The following is a 27,999-nucleotide window of genomic DNA, read 5'->3' as shown; positions in this document are numbered from 1 at the left end:
TTTCATTCTTCGAGAGGTGGTCTACCTGTACAGATCTCACATACGAAGTTTTTAAAAAATTATCAGTTTGGCTGTTTTGGATTTCTAACTTCATTTCGGCGTCCCGAGGAATTTCAGGTGTTTGAAGTTCTGTGGTTAAGACATCGGAGTAGAAGATGAGCGATCGGGATGACTGTAGTTATCTTGATGATAACAGTGACGATGGAAAAGCAAGAAAAGCGAGTTTGATGGAATCACAATGCGAAAAGTTAGTGATTGAAGATTCGATTGTAAATGATTTTACAGACAGGTACATAAGTTTTACTTGTCATTGCGGAGAGTGTCTCAACAATGATGTCATATGCGTGAATTTTCTCCTCGAAACTCGAAAATATAGAGGTCTGAGGACGAGTTAGTAACTTGCTCTCTTTTTATAGAAAAAATCTTTCACCGGAAGAGATTATTGCGACGGAACTTATTTTATTAATTTATAAAATCGCGAAATTGTTTGCCCTCTTTTTAGCGTTTAGCAACATTTGTGCTGTATCAAAGCAAAAATGTATACCAAATTTTCCGAAAGAAAGTTCGAGTAATAGTTTTTGTCGATTAATAAGTTTTACTGGATTCGATTTTGTGATTTTTTATGGGAAAAATTGTGTCAATTCTCTGGTCATACTAGAGAGAATGTTATAAAACCCTTTATATTTAAAAAATGATATATTGTGAAGTTACTACACGTCATAGCATTGGGTTGGCTGTTAATCTCACTGTGTAAATATTTCATCTGTCTGTCCTTCTATTAGCGCATTATTAATAAAAATCTTTTATTTCAAAACAACATTAACCGGTCGCCAGCCAGCACTCTTTAAAAAGCAAATCGTAGATATAAACCAGAAATAGACTTTTATCTCTGTTCCAAATTATATATAATATTCCCTAGATATGGATTGAAATTTCCTCCTTTTCAGAGTTTGAAGGTTGTTAAATGTTGAATTCTTACAAGCACGTCAGAGCTGGACGAGGCAAATGAAATAATAGGTTACTCTTAAGATATTTCATAAGAGACAAACTGCTATCACGCAAACAGCAAAATTGGTTTTTTTACTTGTTTACAATAAAAGTAAGTCTACTAATACAAAATGCACTTTTTAGATGTCTTCACGTGAAAGGAAATATTGGTCCGTTCAAGTATTACTTCAACCCACTTACCACCGTGGCGTCTGCCATCATAATATGGGCGTTTGTTGTATGGTGTATTGTGCTGCCCACAGAATCTTACAATGAGATCAAGACATGGAAAATTTGGATCACAGAAAAGTGGACGTGGTTATATATTGGTACCCAGGACGTTTGGGCGTTATTTATAATTGTTTTGTATTTCTCAAAATACTCACATCTGAAACTTGGTAGGCGTTTATTACGTTAAGTGTTGTTTCGCCGATTCTTTTGTTGCACGCTAACAAAACGATCAGCCATGTTTGAAACTATTATTGGGAGTTTTCGGTTTACAGCGTGGGTATGTCTTGATTTTGCGTACAAACTTTAAAGGGCGTGGACATCTCGCAGAGGGGTGCAGGTGGGGGTTAATTAAAAAATATGTATTTTAATGAGGTAGTAAAGTTAAGGATAAAATTGTCTTGAGGTTTTTTGAATTATTAATAGCATGCAGAAAAGACTCAATTGTTCAACATTTTGCGTCATTTCTTTTGAAGGGATAGAATCACGTTTTTCTCTCACGAGAATGTTTCGTCATTGAGGAGAGACCGAATTCTATTGGGGTTGTCGCGTTGCCCATATGTTTTGTTCCAGGCCGTTCTCCAGCTAAAGTTTTAAAACAAAAACAAAAAATTATTTTCACGTGCAAATGTAAATTTTGTATTTTTTTCTTAGGTTCTTTTTTTTCTCTCCCAGTTTGTACTAAATGATGAATGTTATAGAACAAAAATTATACTCATGCTTAAAAAACTATTTTTATAAAAATATCTATCTGTATAAATAAATCTAAATTTTTAATTCTTATCCGTAGAATGTATACACAGTACTTTGTGATAAAGTAATAAATAGATTCTTTCTACCACAAGGGCTTTTTTCTCTTTCTGACAACCTCTGACGGCGAGATTGTCAAAAAAGAGTATAAAAGCTCTGGAGATGAGGTTACTTTTTACCATTTAGTGTATTTAAATAATATTTTTACACAGTGTATTTAAACTAAAACCATTGAAAATGTCATAGTTAAGTCCAATTTTCTATTCTTAGGAGGAGACAATGAAAAGCCTGAATTTTCAGATGGTTCCTACTTCACCATGCTTTTCGCTGCGGGAATTGGAATCGGGTTGTTCTTCTTTGGAGTTGCAGAACCTGTGTACCATATGGAACCAGGACAGTATGGAAACAGATATTGGGGAAGGTAATTTTATATATATATAGCTATATATATGTTAACCAAGAAACATTTTATGGCTAGATGCTAACCTCCATATTCTTTTTTAGATATTCTGATAATCAACGTGCTCAGGATGCAATGAATTTGACTTTCTTTCACTGGGGTTTACATGGTTGGGTTGTGTACGTTTTGATTGGTCTGCTTCTTGGTTTCCTTAGTTACAGAAAGGGTCTACCAATGACAATGCGTACATGCTTTTATCCTTTGTTAGGTGAAAAAGTATTTGGTAGGATTGGTGACATGGTTGATACATTGTCTATTATATGTACCATGTTTGGCGTTTGTACTAGTTTGGGTAAGTTTAACCAATAAGAGTTTGGCTATAGCTTACATTAGTTTACATTTAAGAACTAACGCCAATAACGTAGTTTAATTTGAGCCAACGAAACAAAAAGATCGTCAAGACAAATTAGGGTTTTGTGAAGCCAATCTCGTTTCCAGAGCATCTTTTTCGCTTCCTGGGTATGCATAAAAGAAGCCCTGGGGACAAGATTGTCATCCTAAATAATTTAAAGCTTAGATTTTAACCAATAGGTTTGGGAGTGATCCAGCTCAACAGTGGTTTGCATCGAGTAAATAGCAACATTGCTGAGACCGTTACTGTCCAAATTATTATCATCTGGGCTATAACTGCTGTAGCCACAGTGTCCGTCATAAGTGGATTGAAAGTCGGTATAAGAAGATTGTCTGAGGTTTGTTTTGGAGTAGGTAAGAATTTATGCATTGGTATTTCAGTCAATAGCTTGTAAAGGGAGCTAGGTCAATAAATTAATCAAGAACATAGTCGATCAATCAATTAAGAAATAGTTAATCAATCAATCAATTTCATATTCGTATTTCTTTCTTTTTCTAGGATGCCTTATCATGTTGATTGTGTTTTTTGCTGACGACACCTGGTTTCTACTCAATCTTTTCGTTCAGTCCAGTGGCTATTATTTGCAGTGGCTTGTTCAGATTGGTTTCCACACAGACGCCTTCGCAATGAAAGGTGACGCACCAGATGGAAAGCAAAATTCAACATGGATGGACGCTTGGACGATATTTTACTGTAAGGCCTTTTATAATTACAATCTTAAAGATAAAACTCTGCGGGATTTCTTGACTTCGGTGTTTACTTTACAACGACTCGTAATTTTCTAGGGGGCTGGTGGATAAGTTGGTCTCCGTTTGTTGGCATGTTCATCGCAAAAATAAGCCGTGGTCGAACAATCAAGGAATTTATCATGTACACACTTACTATACCAATTGTGTACACGTTCTTTTGGTTGACAGTATTTGGTGGCGCTGGCATAAGTATGGAACGGAAAGCGCAGAACTTGAACATCACATGCGAGATGTACAAGTGAGTTTATTTTTCTTAACCCTTAACCGGGGTAACCTCCTTATTCTCAACACCACTGTTATCGACAAAATTCCTTTCCTGGTGCATTAAAACTAACAGCTGTATTTGAGCAACAATGTTATGTATGTTCACCAGTCAACTGCCTAATACATCAATTTGACAGTCGAATATCTATGACTCTTGTATCCTACAGGAGTCATAGATATTTGTCTGGGATTGAACCTGCAATCTGTTGATTGTCGAATACCTAGACTTGTATTATATTACATATGTTTTCTCATTTTCAGACCTACTGGCATTGGCGCTACTGCTATTTGGGATAAATATAATTTGCACAAGCTATCGTGTCGAGCATCTACTGAAATGTGGTTTGACGTAGTCGAACAATATGGTGACATTGGATCGCTTCTGTCCATCTTATCGTTGATTGGATTAGTGTTGTATTTTGTAACAAGTTCTGATAGTGGATCTTTAGTTATTGATTGTCTGTCTGCAAACGGCAGTCCTGATCCTCCTCTATTGCAGCGAATATTTTGGGCTCTTACTGAGGGTGCTACAGCTACTGCTTTGCTAAAAGCTGGCGGGACGGAAGCGTTACAAGCGTTGCAAACAGTAGCGGTGGCGGCGGGCTTGCCATTGACTATAATTTTGAACTTTGCTTGCGTGGCTCTGTGGAGAGCCGTGCGTGTGGAATTTGGTGAGATTAAAGAAGACGATGGAAAATGGAAAATAAGTTTGTTCGACTCTTTTTCTTCATTTAGAAGAATACAAAAAACGTTGTTTTCTGTCATCGCACCATGGTATTTGGTATCAAAATCCACATCAACTCTTTCCAAGACGGAAACAAAATCATTTGTTCAAAATAGTATTGTACTTGCAACTTTGTTTTATGGATGGCTTGTGTTGTTGTGTCTAGAAGCAACCGTGGCAGGAATTAGTTATGTTGGCTGGTCTCTGCTACTCGCTTTCTTCGCTTGCGCAAGTAGTATTCGTTCGGCTGTCAGGGAAAAGTATGACTTGCAAGGAAATATGGCAGAAGATTTCTTTGCATTTTGTTTGATGTACCCTTGTGCTACCGTGCAGCTCCACGAAGAAGTTCAAGGGACACGGCCGCAAGCTACGCAAGAAATGACTCTTGTTTGAACTGGTTCAACCCTTTGTACTCAAATTTCCTTTGACCAACTTAAGTGCAGGAGAGATGTTTAGAAAAAAAGTATAAAAATCTGTTGTTTGTTAATATATTTAATTTATTTGACTTAGATACATGTGAATAATATTATATTGAATTTCAAGAAGAGATCGTCTTTTCGACAACTTCAACAGTTTCATCATTTTCACTCATCTTCTTTGCGTCTTCGGGTAAGTTTGGCTCTATGCGAATGGCTCTTCCAACAACTTCAAGATAAATCTCTTCGTTGTCAGTGGAAATGTTATTGGAAGTATCCCGTTCATTATTTTCTATGCTAGAATCACTGTCGGCAGCATTTAGAACTGAGCCATCTTCAATACCTTCGTCATTGAGTAGTAAAAATTCTGAACTGTATCCATCTTCTTCATCTATAAGTTCCATGTAATTGTCATCGTCCAATTTTTCTTCTAAACAAAAAAAAGGGAAGAGGAGAGAGTTTATTTCTCTTTTTTGCCATGGAATCACATATACAAAAAACAGTGCAAAACCTAATGAATATTAGGCTTAATACAAGTGTGGCGAGGGAGGGGGGTCTTATATTTTGCGGTTTTCAGCATATTGGTATTATAGACCTTAGGAAGGATGGGTCATCCTTGACGAAGGAGGAAGAAAATATTATTTTATCAACGTTTATATGCCAGGCAGCGTAACCCCCCCCCCCCCCCCCAAAAAAAAAAAAAAAATAAATAAATAAATAAATAAAAAAAATAAATAAAAACAACAACAAAAAACAACAAAAACACAGTTGCCCTTTCCCTACAACACAAAACGAACCATTTTGAGATTTTTGGTAGATCGTCATATCTTTTAGAAGCTACGGGCAACGGCGTGTATAGTAACGGCGCACAAAAAAATGGTGACGGTAAATCTCCATTGGGATGATTATATTTAATTTAGGAAAGAAATGCAATCCCAACCCTCGTCTCCAGGGCATATTGCATTTCTTTCTGATACCGTTGTCCCGATGTCAGAAAGACACATAATGTCCTAGGACAAGGTTGATATAATCCATTACCATGTTTTTTTATATTTTACCTGACGCTTGTCCAATCGCCAATTCACGATACATTTTCAATACAACCGAACTTTTTCTTTCTTCGCTTTCATAATCATCTATTACGAAAATTGAGAAACGGATTAACAATGAAAAGATGAGCAGGGCTTGGGTTTTACTTTTAAAAACTTCCATAACAATTTTTTCAGTAACATTAGACGTTTTGTAGTAACTTTCAACAATTACCTCTTGAATTGTTGAGAAAATTGATGAAGGGAAAAGATTGCTGAAAAGGATTTTAGGAGTTAGGTTCTATTTATTTTGAGAAAATATCTTAAAATTAAGAATCAGTCAGACTAAAATTAAAGAGTATGTTTCTTATTTATAACTGATGTCGCACATGGAGAAAAGTTTAAATTTTTAGATTTGTCAGTTTCACATAAGAGCAGAAACTTTCGCAGGCAGAAAGTTTCGCGAATTTCGCAATTTTTATTCTTGTTAAAGTTTACGTTTCGGAACATGCCAATTTTTTTCAAGTGAAATTATAATTTCGACTCTGAGAACTTTTTTTTCTTCCTCCTTTTTTTTTTGCTCCTGTCAAAGAAGCGCATCTTGAAACGTAATAAATACCAACTCTTCTCTGCCGAACGAATCACGTTAAAAGTAGCAACGCTTAAATTATTTATTGTGACTCGAATGAAAGGCGTGCATAATTTTAGGGCAAATATAAGCGTTAATAATCTTATAAACTGCAACCTTAAACATATTTTATTGGGGAATGCGACGAAATTTTAAAAACAGAATCACAAGCAAAGAAAGCCGTTTCTATCCAAGTAATATCAAGAAGGTATATGCACTGCAAATTTTTCAATGTTTACAGCGGACCAAAATCTTCGAGAGGGATACTCTTTGCTGACGTAAGCACAGCCCAATTCTACAGTATTATAGAACCTTTCTGGTCGTGGACATATAGCTATATATACATCGTATTCTTACAATATCTGAATATTTATTTGAATATTTCAATTCTAAAATCCATTTAGTAATAAATTATTAAACCATGAGGAGGAAAGAATAAAGAGAGCATCAATAGTCCAATAACTTTACTCCATAGCGTACATTCGGTGCAAACATTATAAAATATGACCATTTTTATAAACGACGACAAAAGGTTGGTTGTTCACACTTCCTTGAAACACAAACCGTATGCCGTAAAATCCCGGATTTTAAGTCCTGGGCTTCTGTTAGGTGAAACGTCTATTGGGGTTGAACTTTATTTGAATGGGCCTAAGTCCGTGCGGGCTGAAAAGCGGAATTGGTTTTTGTTGGAACCAAAATAAAGCAATTTTCTTAGCATCAAAACATTTATACTTTTCCATAAAGCTTAACTATTAAAATACAATATATTATAGGTTTTTTATCTTTAAACATTACATCCTGATAAACCCACAGGTTACATCCAGATGTGCTTAAAACTGGGATGGATTTTGTTTTTAACCAGAATTTGGCTAAATTCGGGTGGTCCTTTATTCTGGATTTTACGATATATCGGCAATATGTTTTCTAAACAAGGAGAATCTTTTTTACTTCTAGGTTTAAATATAGCCTTAACATATATATATAAACTTTTTATATCAAAAGTAGATTTGACGCAGTTGAAATACCCTTATGTGTTTGTTGCCTACAAACATAACTCCGTGTAAATGTTGCAGGTTGAAACTCCACCTCGAAAAATCTCGAAATCAAGATTATAGCTTTAGTAGCTAACTATGGGATACATAAGATTTAATTACTTTTGTTGTTTATGTTGTTGCTGTTTTTTGTTGTTGTTGTTTTTGCTGCTTTTGCCTAATCGATAGTCTTTTTCTTTGTTATAAAATACAAAACAAGTCGGTGATTAAAAAGTTCGTTAGATACTCTTTGTATTTTTCTCACGTCCTCAATTTATCAAAAAAAAGCATACCTATTTTTAGTGGAACTACATGTACAAATGATTTTGGACTGTTTCTATCAGGACAACAAGCAGATAGTAGCTGACCCATGTTGTTTTTCGCACGTGAATAATTTTGATAAACATTGAAAAAGCGTTCAGCGTTCTTTCATACACATTCGAAAACACAAAACGTTCGAAATTCCAACACATCAGCTGTCCACAGAAGTGCGAAATTATATTTTGATTATGGATGAATGGAAAAAATAGCAGAAACGGGTGCAACAGATAAAGTTAAAAATTTGTCACACTTCACGTCGCTAGTATTTTGACTTTGTACAAATGTTACCAAACATGACCAGGTTACAAAAGCTTGAAAGCTCATAGACGCTCCTCAACCTATCAATTTATCAACCACAGGCCCTTTCAATTTTTCACTGGTTCATCTCATCTCATTTCATTTTTCTTTCTACAGTCAACGCGTAACTTTTGGTACTTTTTCCGCTATATTACAATTTTGAGGGTACCTTATCGTTAACCTCATTATTTATCACTACAAACAAGTAAATTGCGGAGAAATACTAGAGAGAAAAGAAGAAGAAGAAATTCTTGTTTTTCCAAAGTTTCGCAAAGTTTTAGCGAGGTTTAGCGAATAGTCGTTTCTAGTAAGTTCGTGAAGATTTATTTTCACGAATTGATTTGTTCTGGAATATTGGCGCAGCTACATTTTCGCAAATATGGATCTATTCGGGAAAATTAATTAACTTAAGTTAATGGACATCCCGTAATTAAATCCGCACGGAGCACCTTCTCATTTTTGTTACCAGTTGTGATCAGGCAATCCGAAAAATTTAATCAACATAAATCCTCTTAACTTATAGTTCTTTCTCTTTCTTTCTTTCTTTCTTTTTTTTCTTTCTTTATACGGAGTACTTGACACAAAAAAGCATCAGAGTGAAACAGCACATACTAAATGAGAGCAACAAAAGTTTTCTTGTATCTTTTTATATTATCGTCGAGAATATTCAAAGGAAAACACTTCAGACATTTAGTACGTCATCATGTCGCATTATTAATAAATTACAATTCCAAGTCATTATCCCAAAACAAAATATGGGATAAATTACAAAAAATGAAAAAAAGCGTTTCTAGAAACCCATATATGAAAAAGTGCTAAGAATTATTTAATTATTGTCGGAATTCCAAAATATCATTTTTACAAATATAAATGTCAGGTTGTTTAGGTAATAACAAAAATTGGTGAGGAGTTTAAAAAAGTGCAAATTTCTAGCCTTTTAATTCCGTCTTGACACTAATGAAATAAAAGTTTTCAAGCACACCTAATTTTAGGAGAGCTCAGGCTTATTTTTGAACAACTCGTCCACTACATTCGGATCGGCCAAGGTGGTAGTATCACCAATATTTCGATCATCGGACGCTATCTTTCGAAGAATTCGACGCATAATTTTCCCAGACCTAGTTTTTGGCAACCCGGGTGCATTCTGGATAATATCCGGATTAGCAATTGGTCCAATACGGTTGCGAACTAAAGTATTGATATAAATGATATAAACAAATATGGGCGTACTTTAAAGGAATCAACAGACATACCACATTTTCACATAAAACCCGCCAAAAAACACTTTGGAGCATCCACTGAATTAAGCATCCTACTTTTTCCATTACTCTTCCTTACCTAAATTAGGTAAGGAAGAGTAATGGAAAAAGTAGGTGTTGGAGTACTGGTGTTGGAGTATTACAATTAGTAATTGTAATACTCCAACACCAGTAAATTTTTATATCATGTTTGGCCCCTAACCAATCGACATTCCTCAAAGATTACAAAAAAATGATGGACAATTTTAAAGTCATTGCAAGAGTTTAGGAGGCATACCCTTTTTCTCAAACTGTTTCCAGAAAAATTAAAGAAAACAAATTAAAAACAAACCACATGTTTTCAAACAACGCAACAGAACTGCATAACAAATTCAAATCACTTTCTTTCAAAGAACAAGTTCTTCAGTACTCAGTGCAGATTAATTGCAGTGACAGAAAAAAAAGGGGGCTAAGTACTAATTAGGGGAGAGTAGTTTGAAATAAAATAGAGATGCAACTCATGTAAATAATTTTGAACACAAAATGCTATTCGAAAAATGGTTACCCGCGGCGTACAGTATAAAAAATGTAATTACAGTTTAAAAAACATTACTCAAAATATTACATCCTCCCTACCTTTAGTTCGTAATTCACCAACCAGCGCGTCACAAAAACGGACGCCCTTGAAAGGTAAAAGAAAATCAAATTAAATTGGTATCATTAATCGAAACAATAAACCAAATATTAATGCTACTTACATTCTTTAAAGTTACGAAACAGTACACTCCATTGCCTTTCACAGGATGAGGATACCCAACTACAGCAGTTTCAGCAACGGAGGAGTGCTCGATCAGGGCACTTTCAATTTGAGCAGTACTCAAAAGATGTCCCGAAACATTCATCAAGTCGTCAATACGGCCTGTGATCCAATAGAAACCGTCAGCATCGCGGTAGCACCCTATATAAAGTCAGTCTTCGTTAACACAACAAGTAAAAACAGTATTTTAAAGCATGAAAAACAAGAACACGCAATAATTGGATCACAAATGACGCCTTCACAAATAATCGTCGCGGATGCATCGCCGTAAACTATGTGCAAGTTTGAAACTAATTCTCCGACACAATTCTTATAAAATGAAAATACTCATCTTTTTCTATTCTTTTGTTAAATCACACTGATAATTTTCCTCCCTTGTTACTTATTGCTCAGAACAAATGATGTACTACAAAAGTATTCCTTACCATCGCCAGCACAGTAATATCCTTTAAATCGTTCGAAATAACTGCTTTGAAATCTTGTGTGATTGTTGTACAGTGTTCGCATCATTCCCGGCCAAGGTTGCTTGAAAACCTTTAAAATAGATTCACACCACGTTACCACATACATAAAATAACACAATTCCATAACAATATAGAAAAAGATTTAAGACTCTAAATTACAAAATATTTCACTCCATAACATGACAAATCAATCATCATACAGAACAAGCACAACAGCAACAAAACATTGAAACCAAAAAAAATCTATACAGTATGTATATGTAGTGCTATACAGTAAACACTATGCAGTACTAACTAAGAAGCCTTGGTCAACTTCAACATTAGTCAATTCTTTACCATCTTCATCAACAATAGCTGGTACTGCTCCAAAGAAAGGTAAACTCTAGAAAAAGTAAATTCAACAATAACACTTGCCAACGGCAATCAAAAACCACATTCCTGGTTGTTTCTTTTTTAATACCATTTTTCCAGTAAAATTACGTCTTTTATCTTTTAGTATATGAAAGTTTTACGATTTTATGTATGTTTTATGAGTTTTGTGTATGCATGACGAGTGGCCTATCGCAACAACTAAGCAAATATATATCAAACTTACAGCAGAACCTGGTTTCATTGGAGTCGCTCCGGGCATTCCAGTAATCATATGACCGCCCTACAACAAATCAATAGTTAAAAGATGATTTCAATTCTTAACGTTAGTCTCCATGCAACGTTGTATTTTATACACAATCACACTGCAACGGGACAATTCCTGCAATCTGAGAGAATTTCAGACATTTCTCCTACTGTTATAATGAACATTTATCAAGACAAACAAGACAAGATCAAACTTCTGAAACAACATACACAGATAACATTTGGTACGCACAAAGAAATTAATCCTATAAATGATTTTTACTGTTTGTACTTACATTACAAAAAATTTATATTTTTGTCTGAGGTTTCAACTAAGTAAAAAATTGCAAGATAGGAAGCATTTGGATTCCATTCTTTATAAATGTACTTACAGTCTCAGTTTGCCAGAAAGTATCAACAATTACACATCTCTCCTCACCAACAACCTTGTAGTACCATAACCAGGCTTCAGGATTAATCGGCTCCCCAACTGTACCCAACACTTTTAGGCTGGATCGATCATACCTGACCAAAATGAAATTTGCATCATAGAACGAGAAAAGAAAAAGCAGGATATTTAAATTATAAAAGTTTAAAAATTACTTTTTAACAATCTCAGTACCAAATTTCATCAACATTCTGATAGCTGTTGGCGCAGTATAAAATTTAGTAACTTTGTATTTTTCACAAACTTCCCACAATCTGCCAGCATCAGGGTACACGGGCGTACCTTCAAACTAATACAAAATATAAAACATAAAAATAATAAAAAGCAAAGCATTTGGGATAATCTGTTAAAAAAACAGTTTTTGTCATCAAGTTACCAAACATAGTTACCATCACTCCAGTAGCCCCATTTGCCATTGGTCCATATACTATATAAGAATGTCCAGTGATCCAACCAATATCTGCTGTACACCAATAGACATCATCATCATGATAATCAAATGTGTATCTAAAAACAACATCCATATTCATATATACTCACAAAAGAATACTTATCCATTTTATTTGGATCACAAAATATTAAGTTTGAAGCAACAAATGTTGTTTGGTGCCATTGCTTCGTGGTTATAACTCTTAAACTTTGCGTGCAAGACTGGAGTTTGATTCCCCTTAGTATCGATTCAATATGTGCGAGTAAATGTTTTCATAGCCCTGGGTTAACCCAAGCAATGTAAAGGAAATCAGGGAGATGGCTGGCACACTAATGTGGGCTGTTGGATGTTGCAAGGAGTTTGCCATTTCTTTTGTCTGGTAGAGCGCTGATTTTAATTGGTTCTGTTTACCTCAAAATGAGCATTAAATACTGTAGGACTCCCCATTAAAGCCATGGCCCCTTCTGGAAATAATAGACAAGGTAATTGCGAAGCTAGCCACGTAAGATACGCATATCTCTTAATTGATACTGCAGAGTTTTTAAAAAAATGATTAGCGAGTACCATGCTATTTTTATAGTCACTGCAAAAATGTAAAAGCAAATCTCACTTGAAAGTGGTAGCAGCGTATAACATATATCCTCCAGTTGTGTGCAAAACACCTTTTGGCTTGCCAGTGGAGCCACTAGTGTAGAGTATAAACAGTGGGTCTTCTGCATCCATCCACTCACACTCACACTCCACTTTAGCATCCTTCATGACATCATGCCACCACATATCAACATCATTGTTCCACGGCACCTATATACGAATCAAGAAAAATACTAGCATATGCATATATCTGCAGTGCCTTATTTATGTAACATTACGGATGTTCAAAATTTCAATTTACAAAATCTTGCTCAATTAAAACATTGGGAAGGCCTTGATTTGTGCCCATGCCCTACAAGAAGACTTGATCCAACACTTAAACTGGTTCTTACTAAAAGATATTAAAACTAACCTGTTCAACGCTCATAAACAAGACAATGTAAAATGTATTTTGGTTACATACAGCTTCCCTTAGGCAAAAACAAGGAACCAAAAGCAAGATATTTTAAACGGTTTAACTTTAATAGTATATATTTGCTAACAAAACCAATGCCTACATTTAATAATTTCTGCCTTTTTGTCGTTGGAGATCTTCCATCAACTTTTTCATCTGTATCTTTAGTCACATTTTTAACTACAATGCTTATTTTAATATCCAGTCCTTTTTCTCTACATTCTGCCAATGCGTTATCAGCAACAGTTTTTAAATCAATAACTTTAGGACCTCTACAACTTCCATCTAAAATATAGATGACAAAAATATAGGCAAACACATATACAAATTGTTTTTTATTGGCTAAACCACAAACCTTAAAGGGAACCGAAGTATAAAATGATGTTGGGCTTATATTATAGAGCTTAAAAAGTTTGTTAGCAGTCGTTTTAAATTTTTTAAAAAGCTTTTTTCGTTCTCGAGGTATTCACATTCAAAGAATTTCAGATTTAATTATGCTGCATAAATTATGATGTCATATTTAAGTAATCGCAAATTTTCATATTTTCTTTCTTCAGTAATTTTAAACCTGTTAAGGTATATGTATTCAAACTTTATCAATGCATAGATATTATAAAGGTGAATTAATTAACATATATGTATGGCCCAGGTCTCCTAATTTTTTGCTGACGACCCCATAACTTGGGATCTGCATGTTGGTTTGCAATCAAATTTTGTGAGTAAACATGTTGGGCCTATACAAGCTCACCAGAAAATTTAATTGCAAACCAAGTGGCAGATTCTGAGTTATTGGGTCGTCAGCAAAAATTAAGAGGCCTGGGACGAGCAAACAAGTGTCATTTTGTCAAAAAAGTTTATCAATGCACCTTTATAATATATATGCATTGATATAGTTTGAATGCATATTCCTTAACAGATTCAAAATTACTGATGACAGAAAATGTTAAAATTTGCTTTTACTTAAATATGACATCATAATTTATGCAGCATAATTAAATCTGAAATTGTTTAAAAGTGAATATCTCAAGAATAAAAAGAGTTTTTTTTAAAATTAAAAAAAACAACAACTTGTTAACCAACTTTTTAAGATCTATAAGTCCAAAATCGTTTTATACATTTGGATCCCTTTAAGGAAATAATATTTTTGCCCGAAGTTCTATTTTTTTGAGCATTCAGATGTCAGTTTGTTAACAAAGCAATATTAAAATTTTTATTCCATTTATCGTATTTTCCTATATATTTTTATTCCATTTACATTGTGTATAAGATACCAAGAGGGAATGACTAAATCTTTTTAAGATGTAGAAAAAAGCATGTTCAGTCATCAAAGTTCTTCATACAGTATTTTATCATACACACAAACTTTTTTTTGCCTACATTATATCCATACGTGAAGTAACTTAATTTTAGATACCTGCAGTAATAAGCATAGAGCACTTTCCATCCAACATTCTATCTGCCAAAGAATCAGCTGAAAAACCTGCAAACTAAACGAAAAATGTAGATTCTGATTAACACTGTCCTAAAGGTTATACAGTCCCAGGATAAATAAAGACTAAATGTTTAGCTTACAATGATTGAATGAATTGCACCGATTCTTGCACAAGCCAGCATGGCAATAACTAATTCAATAATCATTGGCATATATATGGCAATTCTGTCACCTTTTTTCACGCCTAAAGAATTTAGAATTTACAATATAGAATAATTACTTCAATTAGCAATGAAAGTTTCTTAACCATTTTCTACTGCAGAATAAATATTTTTACCTTTTGATTTGAGTACATTGGAGAATTTGCATACTTTGGTCAGCAATTGAGAATAAGTAATATTCATTTTGTTCTCAGGTTCATTACCTTCCCTATGAGATTAATATGGACTGATATGAATTTGTTAAGTTCAGATGAATTAGCAGATTCCCATTGTTTAACTTATCTGGATGTACATGAAAACGTTTTATCCTGGTTTTATACACAATCTCAAGTTAAAACACATCCTTCACCCTATTTGTAAACAGGAGAAAATGTTTTTAAGGAGGTCAAGAAAGTTTACCTGTATGTATTTGTAAAAAAACATTTATATAAGAAAACTAAGCATTTGGTTGGACTCTTAGAAAGTTAAAGGATTTCTGGATTACAAATATTGTTTTATGTTAAAGAGGATAAAAAGTTGTTTATCATGTTTTTTGGAATTTTTTAAAAATCTTATCTTGTTCTTAAGGGTCTGTTACACGTAGCAAAGTTTGCAATAGGAAATAACATACAAGTACTTCTGCAAGTACTTGTACAAGCAGTTGTGCAAGTTTTTATACTTGCACAAGTTTTGTTGATTTCTATAAATAAAAAACAAATGTGAGTTTTTGCGTGCTCATTTTAAAAATGATTTGCAAACAAGAAGTTGTTTTAATTCTGACGTTATCGCTGGCAGTAAAAGTAAAGACAAGTCAGTGCAAAAAAAAAACGCAACGAAAAAGCTTTTGGGTGCAACCATGGTTATTAGATAGATAAACGAAAGGGGCTTGCAATGGCAATATTGGAAGTTTACACTTTTCTTGAGTGTACATATTTTCTATATCAAGCAAATTCATCCTAAATCATTCTACCAAACGATTGTTCTTGGATTTCGCTTTCATTAGGACTCAGGTTTAGGTTTGCAACTGTGGAAGACGTCTGAAGAGGCTCATCTAATCGCTCTAACGCTTTTAACATAACTCTGTCTGCAACAGATACATCTTGATCTTTTTTGACACTAGATGACTTTTTTAGTTTATGGTTGAACGCCAGTGTAGGAGTTTCACCATCACCATTCGGATCTTCGTCCACATTAATGTTGGATTTTGTGGCACAAGGAGTAATATAATCAGATAAATCCTTCTCCTCATGAAAAGGCCATTGGGGAGTGAAAACCTCATTCGTACCTGCTCCACTTTTCTTTGAGCCTCAGACTATATTTGACCGCAATACTAACTCAAACTGACCATTTTCTTTTGTATGTCTTTGACTGGCATTACCAATTCGTTTGAAATCAACTCCAGTGCTATTTTCCTTCTTCTCGCATGATGATACTCTGTGTAGTTTGAGTTAAAAAGGCATTCGTGTAGTTGCCACTCTGCAATGTTCAATCATATTATCTGTCCGACTATCAACTTTCTTTTTTTATTTATTGCCTCCATCTTCAACGAAATGACTTTCATGCATGCCACAAAACTATTCACAACACACTTTAATTTTTTATTTTCATCAATTCGATATTCTATTGGCTCAATTATAATGAAAACAACAATGAAAACAAAAATTTAAAGTCATTGATCAGTTAACATTCAAAACTTGATCGCAACCTATTGTTTATTTGCTATAGCAAACGTTTATTTTTTTTAATCATTTTAAAAAAATCAGAACTTGCACAAGTTCTTGCACAAGTCCATGCTCAATGCATAATAGCATCTGTTACACATACTTATAGTACTTGACATATGTGAAGTTTTGTAGCTTAAAAGTGATCCTATCTTTAATTAGAGGTAGAAATGTAACATCTTCATTTTTTAGAAAAGTACTTTTAACATCATTAGTTCTCAGATTTTAAATATTAAATCTAGAATAACTTGAGTAACAACTTTTCATCCTCTTCATCATACAATATTTGTACTGTAGGAATCCCTTTAACCCAAAACAAGAATGTTCTTCTGATTTTTTGATTGTGGAAGATTTTAATAACCATGTGTTTCAAAATTGTACAATGCTTAAAGCATCCTGATTATATATCTTAAAAACTTTTGAAACAAACATCAATAAATTGTGGGCGTTTTCATCCAAAAAAATGCTTGTAATGCTTCCCCGCACTAATACTTTGTTTTAACAGTTTAAATAAGCAATTTGCTGCTTAAGAAGGATGTCAATGACACTTAATAATTAGGAGGTGTAGTTTATTTATACTACTATGACACAGCGCACAGCGTATTTAAATTTTCTCTGACTGATTAGGCCGCCATCAAAATATGTTATGGTCGGGTCCTCCAACTGACTCACTTTTGGTAATAAAAAGCCGAGTCGGTAAGTTGGAATAAACCCCGAAAAATTTTTTAAAAAGTTTTTTTGCGATAACTAATTTTTGCAAAATTGAAAAAAAAATCGCAAAAATTAATTCCCGTAAAACATTAATTCCTTTACCCCTGTGGCTACTGACAGTTTACAGGGCAGCCAAAAAGGGTCTGCAAACAATGTTGAGTGGCGCTATATTGTTTCTGGCCCTGGGAAGAATTTACTTGCTTTGATCTGAAAATCCAGGGGAAAAATACGCCTGACTGACTCATTTTTGCAGGGTCTTCAGGACCCGAACTAAAATATTTTTGATGGTGGCGTTGTTCTGCCCACATTGTGAAAACGGCCTGTTTACAAGCAGGACAGCCGGATTATGTACACATGGTCTGATTATGTTTTTTTGCACTGGTTATGTTGTGGTGATCGGATTATGAATGCTGATATAATGGCTGGCCAGGCAGGCTGTGATTGGCATTTTCTTCTAACTTTTGTAAATTAAACATTCTCTGGAAGATAGAACACCCCTAAAAACTAGTTGATGTAATTCTTAGTATAAACTACTCTTGTAGTAAATACATTTCAGCATAATATACAGTCTTGGTCATGAATGGCGTGCGATCGCACGCGCACGCCTTCGCACAAGCCATGTGAAATTCGGGCGTGCTCTTTATCACACCCCTTGTTCTAATTCGTACACACGCCAAGCAGAACTGAGCTATTTTAGAGTAATCCCTTACCCAAACTTTACCCAATACATAATTGTTCTTTCGTGTTAAAATGTATCTCTAAAATGTACTTCTATTAAATACCCACCTTTATTAAAATTGCTGACGTGAGATACATTTCAAATGTTTTTCATCTGTATTGCGTCGACAATATTTTTTTTGTTTTTCAGCTGGCAAAAAATTTCGTCATTAACCTTGAATTGCTCTCCTTAAGACGATGACAAATGGAAATGAAGTACAAGTCCTATCAACCTACCTTCCCGATGGTGTACTTCTTAAGTAAATAGTTCCCAACTAGCTCTCTATGTTTTAAGATAAACTGATTAGGAAGTAAGTTGTACAAGTGTTATTAACGAATTGAAGGTCAGGGCATCATTAAGTTGAACATCGTAGAAGTATCCAGTGACATGCTCCGAAAATGCTTGTCACAGGCACAGTTCAATGCAATGCAAAACTGTACAGGAGACTCAATTGTTAGAGTCTTCACAGAACATCTCTTCTCACAAAATTGAGGGCAGGGCTGACTTATTGCCTGCTGTGTCATGTGGGAGACAGAACTTCTGGACTTCTTTTTAATATGATATACATTTTTTTTCGATTATTATTACTAAACATATTTGATTTCTCTTTCCCCTTTTAAAAAGATTTTTAAACTTTATTGAACATGTTTTTTCTTTGGTATTATTACATTACGAGAACATTCGTCTGAAAGCTGTATAATGTACAAGACACCTAAGCTCTCCCGTGTTCTGGTTATATTTAACTTGCATGGGTGCACACTCTTCTCGCAGTATTCTCTGTGACGATGAGGGTCGGACTGACTTGTGGCATGGTTCCAAATGGTCCTCCGTCTTTTGTTCGAGTCACCAGTCCAGCATAAGAGTGTCAGCATGAAGGAAAGGGGCCGACTTTAATGTTCTCTATACCTTACGTTCTTCATAATAACACCATTCATTTAAATTTCACAACAAAATTACGTTGGCAATTTTTTTGCCAACTACTACACTTCAAAAACCCCGCGCTGCCGCTCTCCTGAATGTAATAATTGCACGCCAAAATCATAAGCTAGGGGTGCGATACTGATCACACGCCTGTATTAGTGTAGGCGTACGTACCACCGCACGCGGGTGCAAATATTCATGACCAAGACTGAATATACTTTGAAGGAACTAAATTTCACGGTGCCTAAATTATTCTTTTTGCAGGAATTAAGTTTGGTGAAAAGTTATTAAACTTGCGAATCCCAAAATTTAGTATTTGCCTCAAAATTTCTTTTCATTTGAGAGCAACAACAGCTTTGCCACCAGGGCTATTCGCTTGTCAGAAGTCATGACGAATGATATAAAAGCAGTCGGCCCCGATTATAATGGTTTTATAAGTCTCAACTAAATTTGACTGTCATACATAAGCTGGCTTTCACCAATTACGTTCGTCCTATAAGTCTCAAATAATATTTGACTGTGATACATAAGTCGGCCTGCCCCGATTATGTTCGTTCTATAATAAGTGAGAAAAAATATTACACTGTCGTATATAAACTGGCCTGCCCTGATTATGTTTCTTTTATAAGTGCAAAATAATATTTTTGAGTAATAAGCCGGCCTGTCCTGATTATGTTGCCCTGATTATGTATTTTCTGCCCTGTTCTTGACCGGGGAAAGCTGTTGTACTTAATCAGGCCAATGTTCATTATCCAGGCAGAACAGCCTTACCTAGAAACAGCCTATTTTTCAAGCAATTTTAAAAAATGTTTTTCTACAAGAGGTTGGGAAGGATTTGAAAAATCAATTTGTGCAGCACCCTGCTATACAGCTTTCTTACCAATAAAATGCAACTTTGTCACCAAGATTTTTGTCATTAGCAATGCGATCCAGTACATTATAACAGATATTTGTCTTTGCACCTTCCATAAATTTGACAAAAACATCACCCTTATTCATGTCAAAATTATAATCCATGAATTCCCCTTGCCATTTTTCTTTCCAATAAAAATCATCAGCTATTTTGGTCCAGAAAACATCAGGTGTTTTAACAGATTCTTCGTACAACTTATTGTACTGCTCCATAGAATTAACATGAGCATCGTTAGATTGTTCCTTATTAACATTGAAAACTAAGTTTGTTCCAAGCTCCTCAGTGAATGATCGTGTTCGTTTAATCGGACTTCCAGCATCATCAGTACCATGTGTTCCATTTGCTTCGGTCTTTGCGTCCGCCATCTTAAATTTGCGAAGGGGGAGGTTACTGCGGCGTGGCCTCCTTGCTCCGCTTTCACTTCACTTTGTGGGGGGACCGTTCCTCGGATCCACGCAAAAAGTGGGTCCTTCACCCTCGTTCCCAGGTTTTTTTCCTTTTTAGATGAATTTTCGTATTGGATGAATGTTAGGACTATTAGATGAAGTTTCGATAAAGTTCCATTATGGGATGCTTTCGCCAGGTAGGACAAGTTAGACATGTTTGGTTTTGATGATTTGGGATGAATTTTCGCGATTGGATACTTTTAACTATTTAGGATAAGTTGAACCATAGTTAATAGAAAAAACACAATATTAACTATGGTTAAACACGCTTCCGTGGTTTAGATTATTTCGGATGAATTTACGTGATTGAAATTTAGGACCATTTAGTTGTGTTCCCGCAATTTAGCCGGTTTATATGCGTTTGGATAAATTTGATTTGGATGCTTTTACTATTTAGACAAGTTAGACATATTTCCGTTAGACGGTTATATAAGTTACATGTGCATTAGTAATATATGAATAGATGAAATATATGAATAATATAAACCCGGTTAACTCGAACCTCGGATAACTTAAACATTCGTTAACTCCACTCATATTTCGTCACCCCGAGGCTAATTTCAGTTATATGTTATATTCTATATTCTATATTTATTTACACTGTAATCTCATTTTAGACAAAATTTAACTTAGCAGGAGCTTCTCTTCATTCGTTTAAAACGAAATACTTTCTCAGTCAATAGTAGGTTTGAGTTAACTGTATTTTTATATCTATATGAAAGTATAACTTTTTTTATCGCTATACTTTACACAGGCTAAGGATAAAATAAAATAAGCAGAAAATAGTTTTTGAGTTCGTGAAAAGTTTAACTATACTCTAAAAACTTTTTAGCAAAAGCACTCTTGTGTTTAGTCGGATCCGTGTATTAAAACCTAGTGTCTAGCATATGGCAACGATATATTAACCCCCCTTTAGGGGTGGCGTCTATTACGGTGGCTCCCTAACTAGTAAAGTCGGCAAATTTTGCTAAATTTTTTGTACCTATTTTTGGGTGTTAAATTCATTTTAAAATGCGAGTGTTTATGCTAAAACTTTTTTTCTGATAATACAGCATTTAAAATTTTGACACATATAATTTGTTAGTCGATAATTTTTTCAGCGTTAGCTAATTTTTGTTGACGATAATTTTCATCAGTTCTTCAAAATTTCGTCACTTACGGCAAGCAAAGTTGTGGATGATAAGGTAATTTAATTTTTTCTCAAGCGCCGTTATTAGAATAAAAGTTTCGGTGACATTAATATTTAGATAAAACGTTCCACATATATATTCCTAATGAGTAATTATTATACTGGGTTTTACGATTTCATTTAAATAATTTTACGCACGAAATAAGCAATCGTAAATTTGTTTAAAGGTCGCGAAATTTACAATAAAGAAATATTGTTTTTTATAGTGGGTTTATCAATAACATTTCTATTCGAACTAATGGTTTGGTACCTGAATATCTTTTAAGTTGGTTTACTACCAAATAATGTCTAAATTTTAAGAATTGTTTTTTACCTGTTTTATGACAGCAAATTCATCTTAGAATACCGTGGCAAGTAGTGCTTATGACAAATTTCCGTTTTTATTGCGCAATCTGACACTTTTTCCAACCAACCGCAAATATAAGTGCATAGCAACGCTCATAGCAACAATTTTCGCATTTTTAGACGGCTTTCTTGCCCCTCCGTCGATGTTTAATGCTTTGCAAAAGCTGGATGATACTTTAGGGCTGCTTCAGACAATATATGACAGTTATATTAAATGTATAACCATGCACCCTCCGAAGTATACTTGTTAGGAGACTTAGACTTATTTGGTGCTTTTTAAGTCGAAATAGTGCTGCCGTACACTTTTCACTGATCCACAAGTCAAGAATGTCTATAAAATAATCTTTCAACAATTTTTTTGCCGTTTAAGTTCGGAATCCACGCGAAGCAAGAATTCTCAAGATCGAAGGTCACATGCTTTATATTTTCCTCTGATGATGCAGGCGTTAATAATACCTAGTGTTTAACTGAAACCGATTTTCATACGAAGTTTTGTCTCTCAGTTATCTTGTCCAATTTCGCCCTGTTTTAGCCTTTTTTTTCTCCAAGAAATACCACATCAGTTGTCTGGGAGACGAGTCGGCCTTACGATAATGCGTTTTACTCAATCACTACACGTGACCCTTGAGAAACATACGCAGCCAAAAAGGCGCTTTAAATAGCGCATGTTATTCAGTTATTCGGTTTAGCATCGAGCAGCAAAATGTCATATTTTGCTCTTGTTTTGCATAGCAACGGGTAACCATGGCAATCAATCAACTATATTTTGGACTTAATTTTGTCGTACTGTCGCGTAGTATGATGTCATCATCTAGTAACTTTAGAAAAGACAATCCTCTGTGATATAGGTATATTTGTTGGTGAGCCACCTTAAAGGTCAAATCGGACTATACGTAGATTTAGATTATAATTTAGTTAGTATCTAACGAAATTACCCTGGACTGATTTAGAATATCAAAAAATAGGTATTAGGAAATAAAAAGAGAATTTACTTCATAAAAAACTGCTAACCTTTCAAAGAGATGTGATTATTTTAAAAAACATGTTTTTTTTCACCAGCAAAAGAGCAGTTTGTGATTTCAAATGTGGGGAACTGATTACGGTCAATTAGAAGTAAATTACTTGTAGATATCCCCGTACTGACGCTCATTCTGGTAACTATCACCCTACAAAACACTAAATTCAGAGGGTTAGAAAACACAGCATTGAAATCCTATATAAAGGGATGAACTAAAGGATGCGGTAGTAGGTTTGCGGTAGTCGTTATCTAGAAAGATGGAAAATATGCGATTGTCATTCGTGGTTCTTTTCATTGTATTCATGTACATGAACTCTGGTAAGACTTTCATTCTTGTCTTAACCTGGAACAATAATTTTCAACACAGTTTTCTGTAACTGTATTCACGTCATTGTATTGTTGTTGTTTTTTTGTATCAAATGATGTACGGAAGTTTGAGTTGAAATGACACAAAGTAAACATTTATTTTTCAGGTTTTGCAAAGAGTACAAAGCGTGTGTGCGAGCATACAACAATGCACATAATCTGTCCGTCAGGTCAAGTGATACAAATTCAAAGAGCAATGTATGGGCGATACACAATTAGTTATTGCGGCTGGAATATCTTTCAAGGACGTTGTAACTCGCACTCTAGCAGATCTTTACATGAAGTAAAATTAAGGTGCCAGAACAAGAGATCGTGTAGCGTGAATGCTGTTAACGGGGTGTTTGGTGATCCTTGCTATGGAACGAGAAAATATTTAGAAGTTGATTATTCCTGCAGGTTAGTTTGTTTCTTCAGTTTTTAGTTTTCGCGAACTGGAATTACTACTGCGAAATGTCGTATAAATAGAGTAAAGAAGTCACTCATCCTTATCACGAATACACAAATAATAATGTGCGTCTGTAATATAAATTATCCGATTTCTTTTCTGCTTATTAATTTACGTCATCAGTAAAATCCGATTATATCGCGTCAAAATCTTGTTTTACAGAAATTTACCAGTTAATGGAGGATACACAAGGTGGAATATCCAAAGGTGTTCTCGCACCTGTGGTGGAGGGACAAAAACATTTACTAGGACATGCACAAATCCTTCTCCAAAATTTGGAGGAAAGAACTGCGAAAGGCTTGGTCCAGCAACATTCTCAAAAGCATGCAATTCTAAACCATGCCCAAGTGAGTCAAGTTTATGTTGAATTACTAGGTAGTGCGATATGTAAAAATCATTTTTCCAATTGCAGTTGTGGTAGTATCTGTTTCTTTATCAGCAACAGAATTTTTAAGGGAGTAAAATTTGATAGCTGCAACCGTTGGATTAGAAACCTGCAAATAATTATCTAATCTAACAAGAACAAAGTCTTGGTAATGAGTAAATACAGACATTTGCCACTGTCCTTTATCTTTCGCCTGTTTTTTATACTTAGTCAACGGTGGTTACAGCAAGTGGAAAAAAGATGGCGTTTGCTCTGTTAAATGTGGAGGTGGAATGCAGTCACTAAAAAGAACGTGTACAAATCCTTCTCCTCGATATGGAGGATTAGATTGTACACGTCTTGGTCCTTCTTCATCTACACGTGCTTGCAATCAATATGCCTGTCCAAGTAAATATTAATTCTACTAGCACTGTTCTGTTTTTTACCACCATATTTCCATTCTATATTAATATTTTAGTTAACGGTGGTTACAGCAAATGGGGAAAGTATGACGCTTGCTCTGTTAAATGTGGAGGGGGAATGCAGTCACGTAGAAGAACGTGTACAAATCCTTCTCCTCGATATGGAGGATTAGATTGTACACGACTTGGACCTAATTCATCTACACGAGCTTGTAATCAACATACCTGTCCAAGTAAGCGCTTAAAGTACCAATTATCCTTGAAGTTTTATTTACCAGCAAATTTTTTCCTTGTTTACATGCTCTAATATTTTTCGTAGTTTCGCTGAAGAGAGTATGCCAAGATGAAACTTTACAAATCAAATGTCCTCCCGGCTACATGGTCAGAATTTATGATGCACTGTACGGCCGCACCTCAAAAGCATATTGCCAATGGAGATCCAACTACAGCAGGAGGTGCAGATCTCATTTTTCATTTTCTCAAACTGCAAATTTGTGTAATAACAAGAGAACATGTTCTGTTCCGGCAACAAATAAAGTGTATGGCAACCCGTGTTTTGGAACTCATAAATATTTAGAAGTCAAGTACTTTTGCGAGTAAGTGAATTGATATTCAAGAAACGTGCTTATTTATTTGTGTAGATCAATAATTTACCAGCTCAAATCTTGTGTTACTTTCAGGCCCAAGACGATTGTTCTTCAACTCAAACGGGTATGCCAGGACAAAACCATGACAATCGACTGTGGAAAAATGAGAATCCACATCAAGGGTGCAAGTTATGGTCGCACTTCAAAAAAATATTGCGGTCACAAAATCTTTCATCAGTCAAACTGTCACGCCAAATCATCATTGCGTGTTGTGACGTCACTATGTGAAAACAAGAAACGATGCATTGTGAAAGGATCAAACAAAGTTTTTGGTAATCCATGCATATCCACGTCGAAGTACTTGGAAGTGTCGTATGCTTGCACATAAAATGTGGAATTGAGGGAGAATCGCAGCTGCGTTTCGAATACAACTTGTTAAAATTGTAAAATTGTAATCACTGTTTGCAAAAATAAAATCTCCTAGAATTTCTTCATATCATCTAGACAAAATTTTTGTATTCTTTAATTCTTTAGTCGCTTGAATTTCTTACTTACTGTTTAGCTTTATAGTCTTGACTTGAATTCTGGGGAAGTCGTCCTTTATTGCTTTCGCTACCTAATATTATTCCGAATAGCCAAGCTCAATCCTAGCACCTTTTTCGTGACGCCTATTTCGCTAAAACTATCAAAAAGCGAGTGTCATTAGGAAAAACAATCGTGGGGACGAGCTTGCAGAATAACATTAATTTGGAAAAAAAAAAAACGATTCCCGCTGATATTCGAGCGCTAGCAAAATTGATAAAAAAAGCATGTGTCAAATACTTTCTAAATAAATACAAAAAAGGATGAGATCAAGATTTATTGGAAAAATCAAAGTAACAACTTATGAATTTTTGCTGTGATTACATCAATTTTCAAGTGTCACAATTTCCAACAAAGTTTGGTTATATGCGTAATCGTATCCATAGTTATAAGTAGCTAAGGGATAATAAATATAAAATAGATATTATTAAAAATATTACTTCGGGTTGTCTGTTCATTATTTATATTACTCTGGAAAGTTTATCATTTCTTGAACATGATAGTTTAGTAGGCGAAGATTTGGGAGATCCTTCTCCCATCATCGGGCAAAGTAAAATGATGTTGCGCATGTATCTATGTAATTGCAGAGGATCGAAATTCATATAAATTAACCAATCAGAAATGAGCTGATATATACAGCTAATTATAGTAATTGACATTTTCGGACCTAGATGTAGGTAACTACTTCTGTAGGGCTGGTAACCAAATCTCAGGAAGTTGATACCAGATGCTGTTTATGTGTTTGTTACGTTCTACATTGTTGATGGTTTCTTTAATCTTCTTGTCCGTTGTTCTGGATTCTCTGTCAATGATTTTCTTCTAATCCCTTTTAAACTGATGACTTCTGCTCCAGCTGTGGTTTGCAATTTCGTTTTTCTTCACATCTCCTTTTCTCACTGCGGGCATATGTTCTTGTACTTGTTGCTTAAACTTTCTTTTTGTTTCGCCTATATACACTGCATCACAATCCTTACACGGGATTTCGTAAACAACATTGCTTTCTTTTTCCAGGTTTATTTGTCTTTTGGTTTAGACAAAGTGCTTCTTAGGGTGTCTTTAGAATTAAGAATGCATTTGATCTTGTGTTGCCTTATACCTCGACGAAGGATCTGGCTGGTACCTGGTACGAAGGTTAGGAATGCTAACGCGATGATTTCCTCCGATGTTTTCTTGTTGTCTCCGTTGCACCTTCTCTTCATTTTATTTTCTACTTGCGTGATGACTTTATGACTGTATCCATTTGCGATTAATGCATTTCTTACACGTCGAATTTCTATTTTCCTCTCATGTTTGTCACTGACTACGCTGTTGGCACGATTCAGTAATGAAGATATGACACTTTCTTTGCAAGATTTCTGATGGCTTGATTCGAAGTTAAGGTACTGGTCAGTGTGTGTTGGTTTACGACACGCTGAAACTGAAATGGAACCATTCTTGCGTTTGGCCAAAGTGTCCAGGAAAGCGATACTTCCATTGTGTTCAAGCTCAACAGTGAATTTGATTTGTCGATGTAGGCCGTTCATGTGTTCATGGAACTCATCTAGATGAGATCTTTTGATTATGGCGAATACATCGTCAACAAATCTTTTCCAAACATTTGTTTGTCTGTCTTATCTAAATATAAGATATTAAAAAACTAGTCGTCAACCTGTGGGAAAATCAACCCACTCCCGTCCTTCATATATCGCATTTCGTGTTTCCGTAACAGACAGACAGACAAATAGAGAAACTAACATCTATTATTATTGAGACAGTGTGTATCAGGAAAGGAAATTCGAATAATAGACCTCCACCCGAGGGAGCACCTTCTCTGCACACCCACACGCTTAACCCTATTATACCTGGGAGCATAAATTCCCGTTGTCTGTTTGACTAGGCATAAATTTTGCTTGTAACGTGGTTGAGTGCCAAAAGTTTGTGACTTTTTTCAAACTTTTAATTTTTTATACTCTGCGGAGGATATTGCATATTTGGGATGGGGGGTAAATTTTGTGTGAATTGACGACGAAAAGAACATGTAAAATTGCAGTAAAATGTTGTATTCGTTATAGAAGAATTTAGTATGTGTTGTTGGTCACCAGGTGGTTGGTTACTAAGGGGTTACTAAGGACATATATTTGACATACATTGTTTTCCTTACATCGAACATTTTTTTAAATGTCATATTCTACATATGTACCAAGTTAAATGACGTAAGCGTCAATATTTGTAGAAAAACGGACCTTCATAGCTGTATCGTTAAGATAGTAAACTTTCTTGACGTCACTTTTGAAATAAGGTAAATAAACAAATAAGGTCATTAAAAATTAATCTTTAATATTAAGTCT

The 27,999-nt window shown here is 34.9% G+C and overlaps 4 protein-coding genes across 4 annotated transcripts; 2 read left to right on the top strand and 2 right to left on the bottom strand.

Annotated features, from left to right (window-relative positions):
• Positions 1 to 4: 4 nt before the first annotated feature.
• Positions 5 to 5,078, top strand: LOC130654261 (probable glycine betaine transporter). The gene is made up of 8 exons (XM_057456811.1): positions 5 to 289; positions 1,132 to 1,385; positions 2,236 to 2,386; positions 2,470 to 2,717; positions 2,957 to 3,130; positions 3,276 to 3,470; positions 3,563 to 3,764; positions 4,052 to 5,078. Exons 1-8 carry the CDS (start codon positions 156 to 158, stop codon positions 4,905 to 4,907), a joined length of 2,214 nt encoding a protein of 737 aa, XP_057312794.1. The 5' UTR covers positions 5 to 155; the 3' UTR covers positions 4,908 to 5,078.
• On the bottom strand, positions 4,987 to 8,728 carry LOC130654271 (uncharacterized). The gene is made up of 3 exons (XM_057456820.1): positions 7,911 to 8,728; positions 5,989 to 6,066; positions 4,987 to 5,360 (listed from the first exon to the last, which is right to left on the bottom strand). Exons 1-3 carry the CDS (start codon positions 7,987 to 7,989, stop codon positions 5,053 to 5,055), a joined length of 465 nt encoding a protein of 154 aa, XP_057312803.1. The 5' UTR covers positions 7,990 to 8,728; the 3' UTR covers positions 4,987 to 5,052.
• Positions 8,729 to 8,866: 138 nt separating this feature from the next.
• Positions 8,867 to 20,330, bottom strand: LOC130654262 (acetyl-coenzyme A synthetase, cytoplasmic-like). Its single transcript, XM_057456812.1, has 15 exons — positions 19,876 to 20,330; positions 15,062 to 15,153; positions 14,865 to 14,968; positions 14,707 to 14,779; positions 13,396 to 13,577; positions 12,858 to 13,048; positions 12,207 to 12,324; positions 11,973 to 12,106; positions 11,762 to 11,894; positions 11,350 to 11,406; positions 11,050 to 11,136; positions 10,716 to 10,824; positions 10,232 to 10,431; positions 10,110 to 10,155; positions 8,867 to 9,423 (listed from the first exon to the last, which is right to left on the bottom strand). Exons 1-15 carry the CDS (start codon positions 20,271 to 20,273, stop codon positions 9,224 to 9,226), a joined length of 2,124 nt encoding a protein of 707 aa, XP_057312795.1. The 5' UTR covers positions 20,274 to 20,330; the 3' UTR covers positions 8,867 to 9,223.
• Positions 20,331 to 23,118: 2,788 nt separating this feature from the next.
• LOC130654260 (A disintegrin and metalloproteinase with thrombospondin motifs 20-like) lies at positions 23,119 to 25,600 on the top strand. The gene is made up of 7 exons (XM_057456810.1): positions 23,119 to 23,224; positions 23,380 to 23,668; positions 23,880 to 24,064; positions 24,313 to 24,489; positions 24,560 to 24,736; positions 24,823 to 25,099; positions 25,184 to 25,600. Exons 1-7 carry the CDS (start codon positions 23,164 to 23,166, stop codon positions 25,476 to 25,478), a joined length of 1,461 nt encoding a protein of 486 aa, XP_057312793.1. The 5' UTR covers positions 23,119 to 23,163; the 3' UTR covers positions 25,479 to 25,600.
• Positions 25,601 to 27,999: the final 2,399 nt, after the last annotated feature.

This window comes from Hydractinia symbiolongicarpus, chromosome 8 (assembly GCF_029227915.1).
Source record: "Hydractinia symbiolongicarpus strain clone_291-10 chromosome 8, HSymV2.1, whole genome shotgun sequence".
NCBI classification, from domain to species: domain Eukaryota; kingdom Metazoa; phylum Cnidaria; class Hydrozoa; order Anthoathecata; family Hydractiniidae; genus Hydractinia; species Hydractinia symbiolongicarpus.
This window is presented reverse-complemented; position numbering and strand designations above follow the sequence as displayed.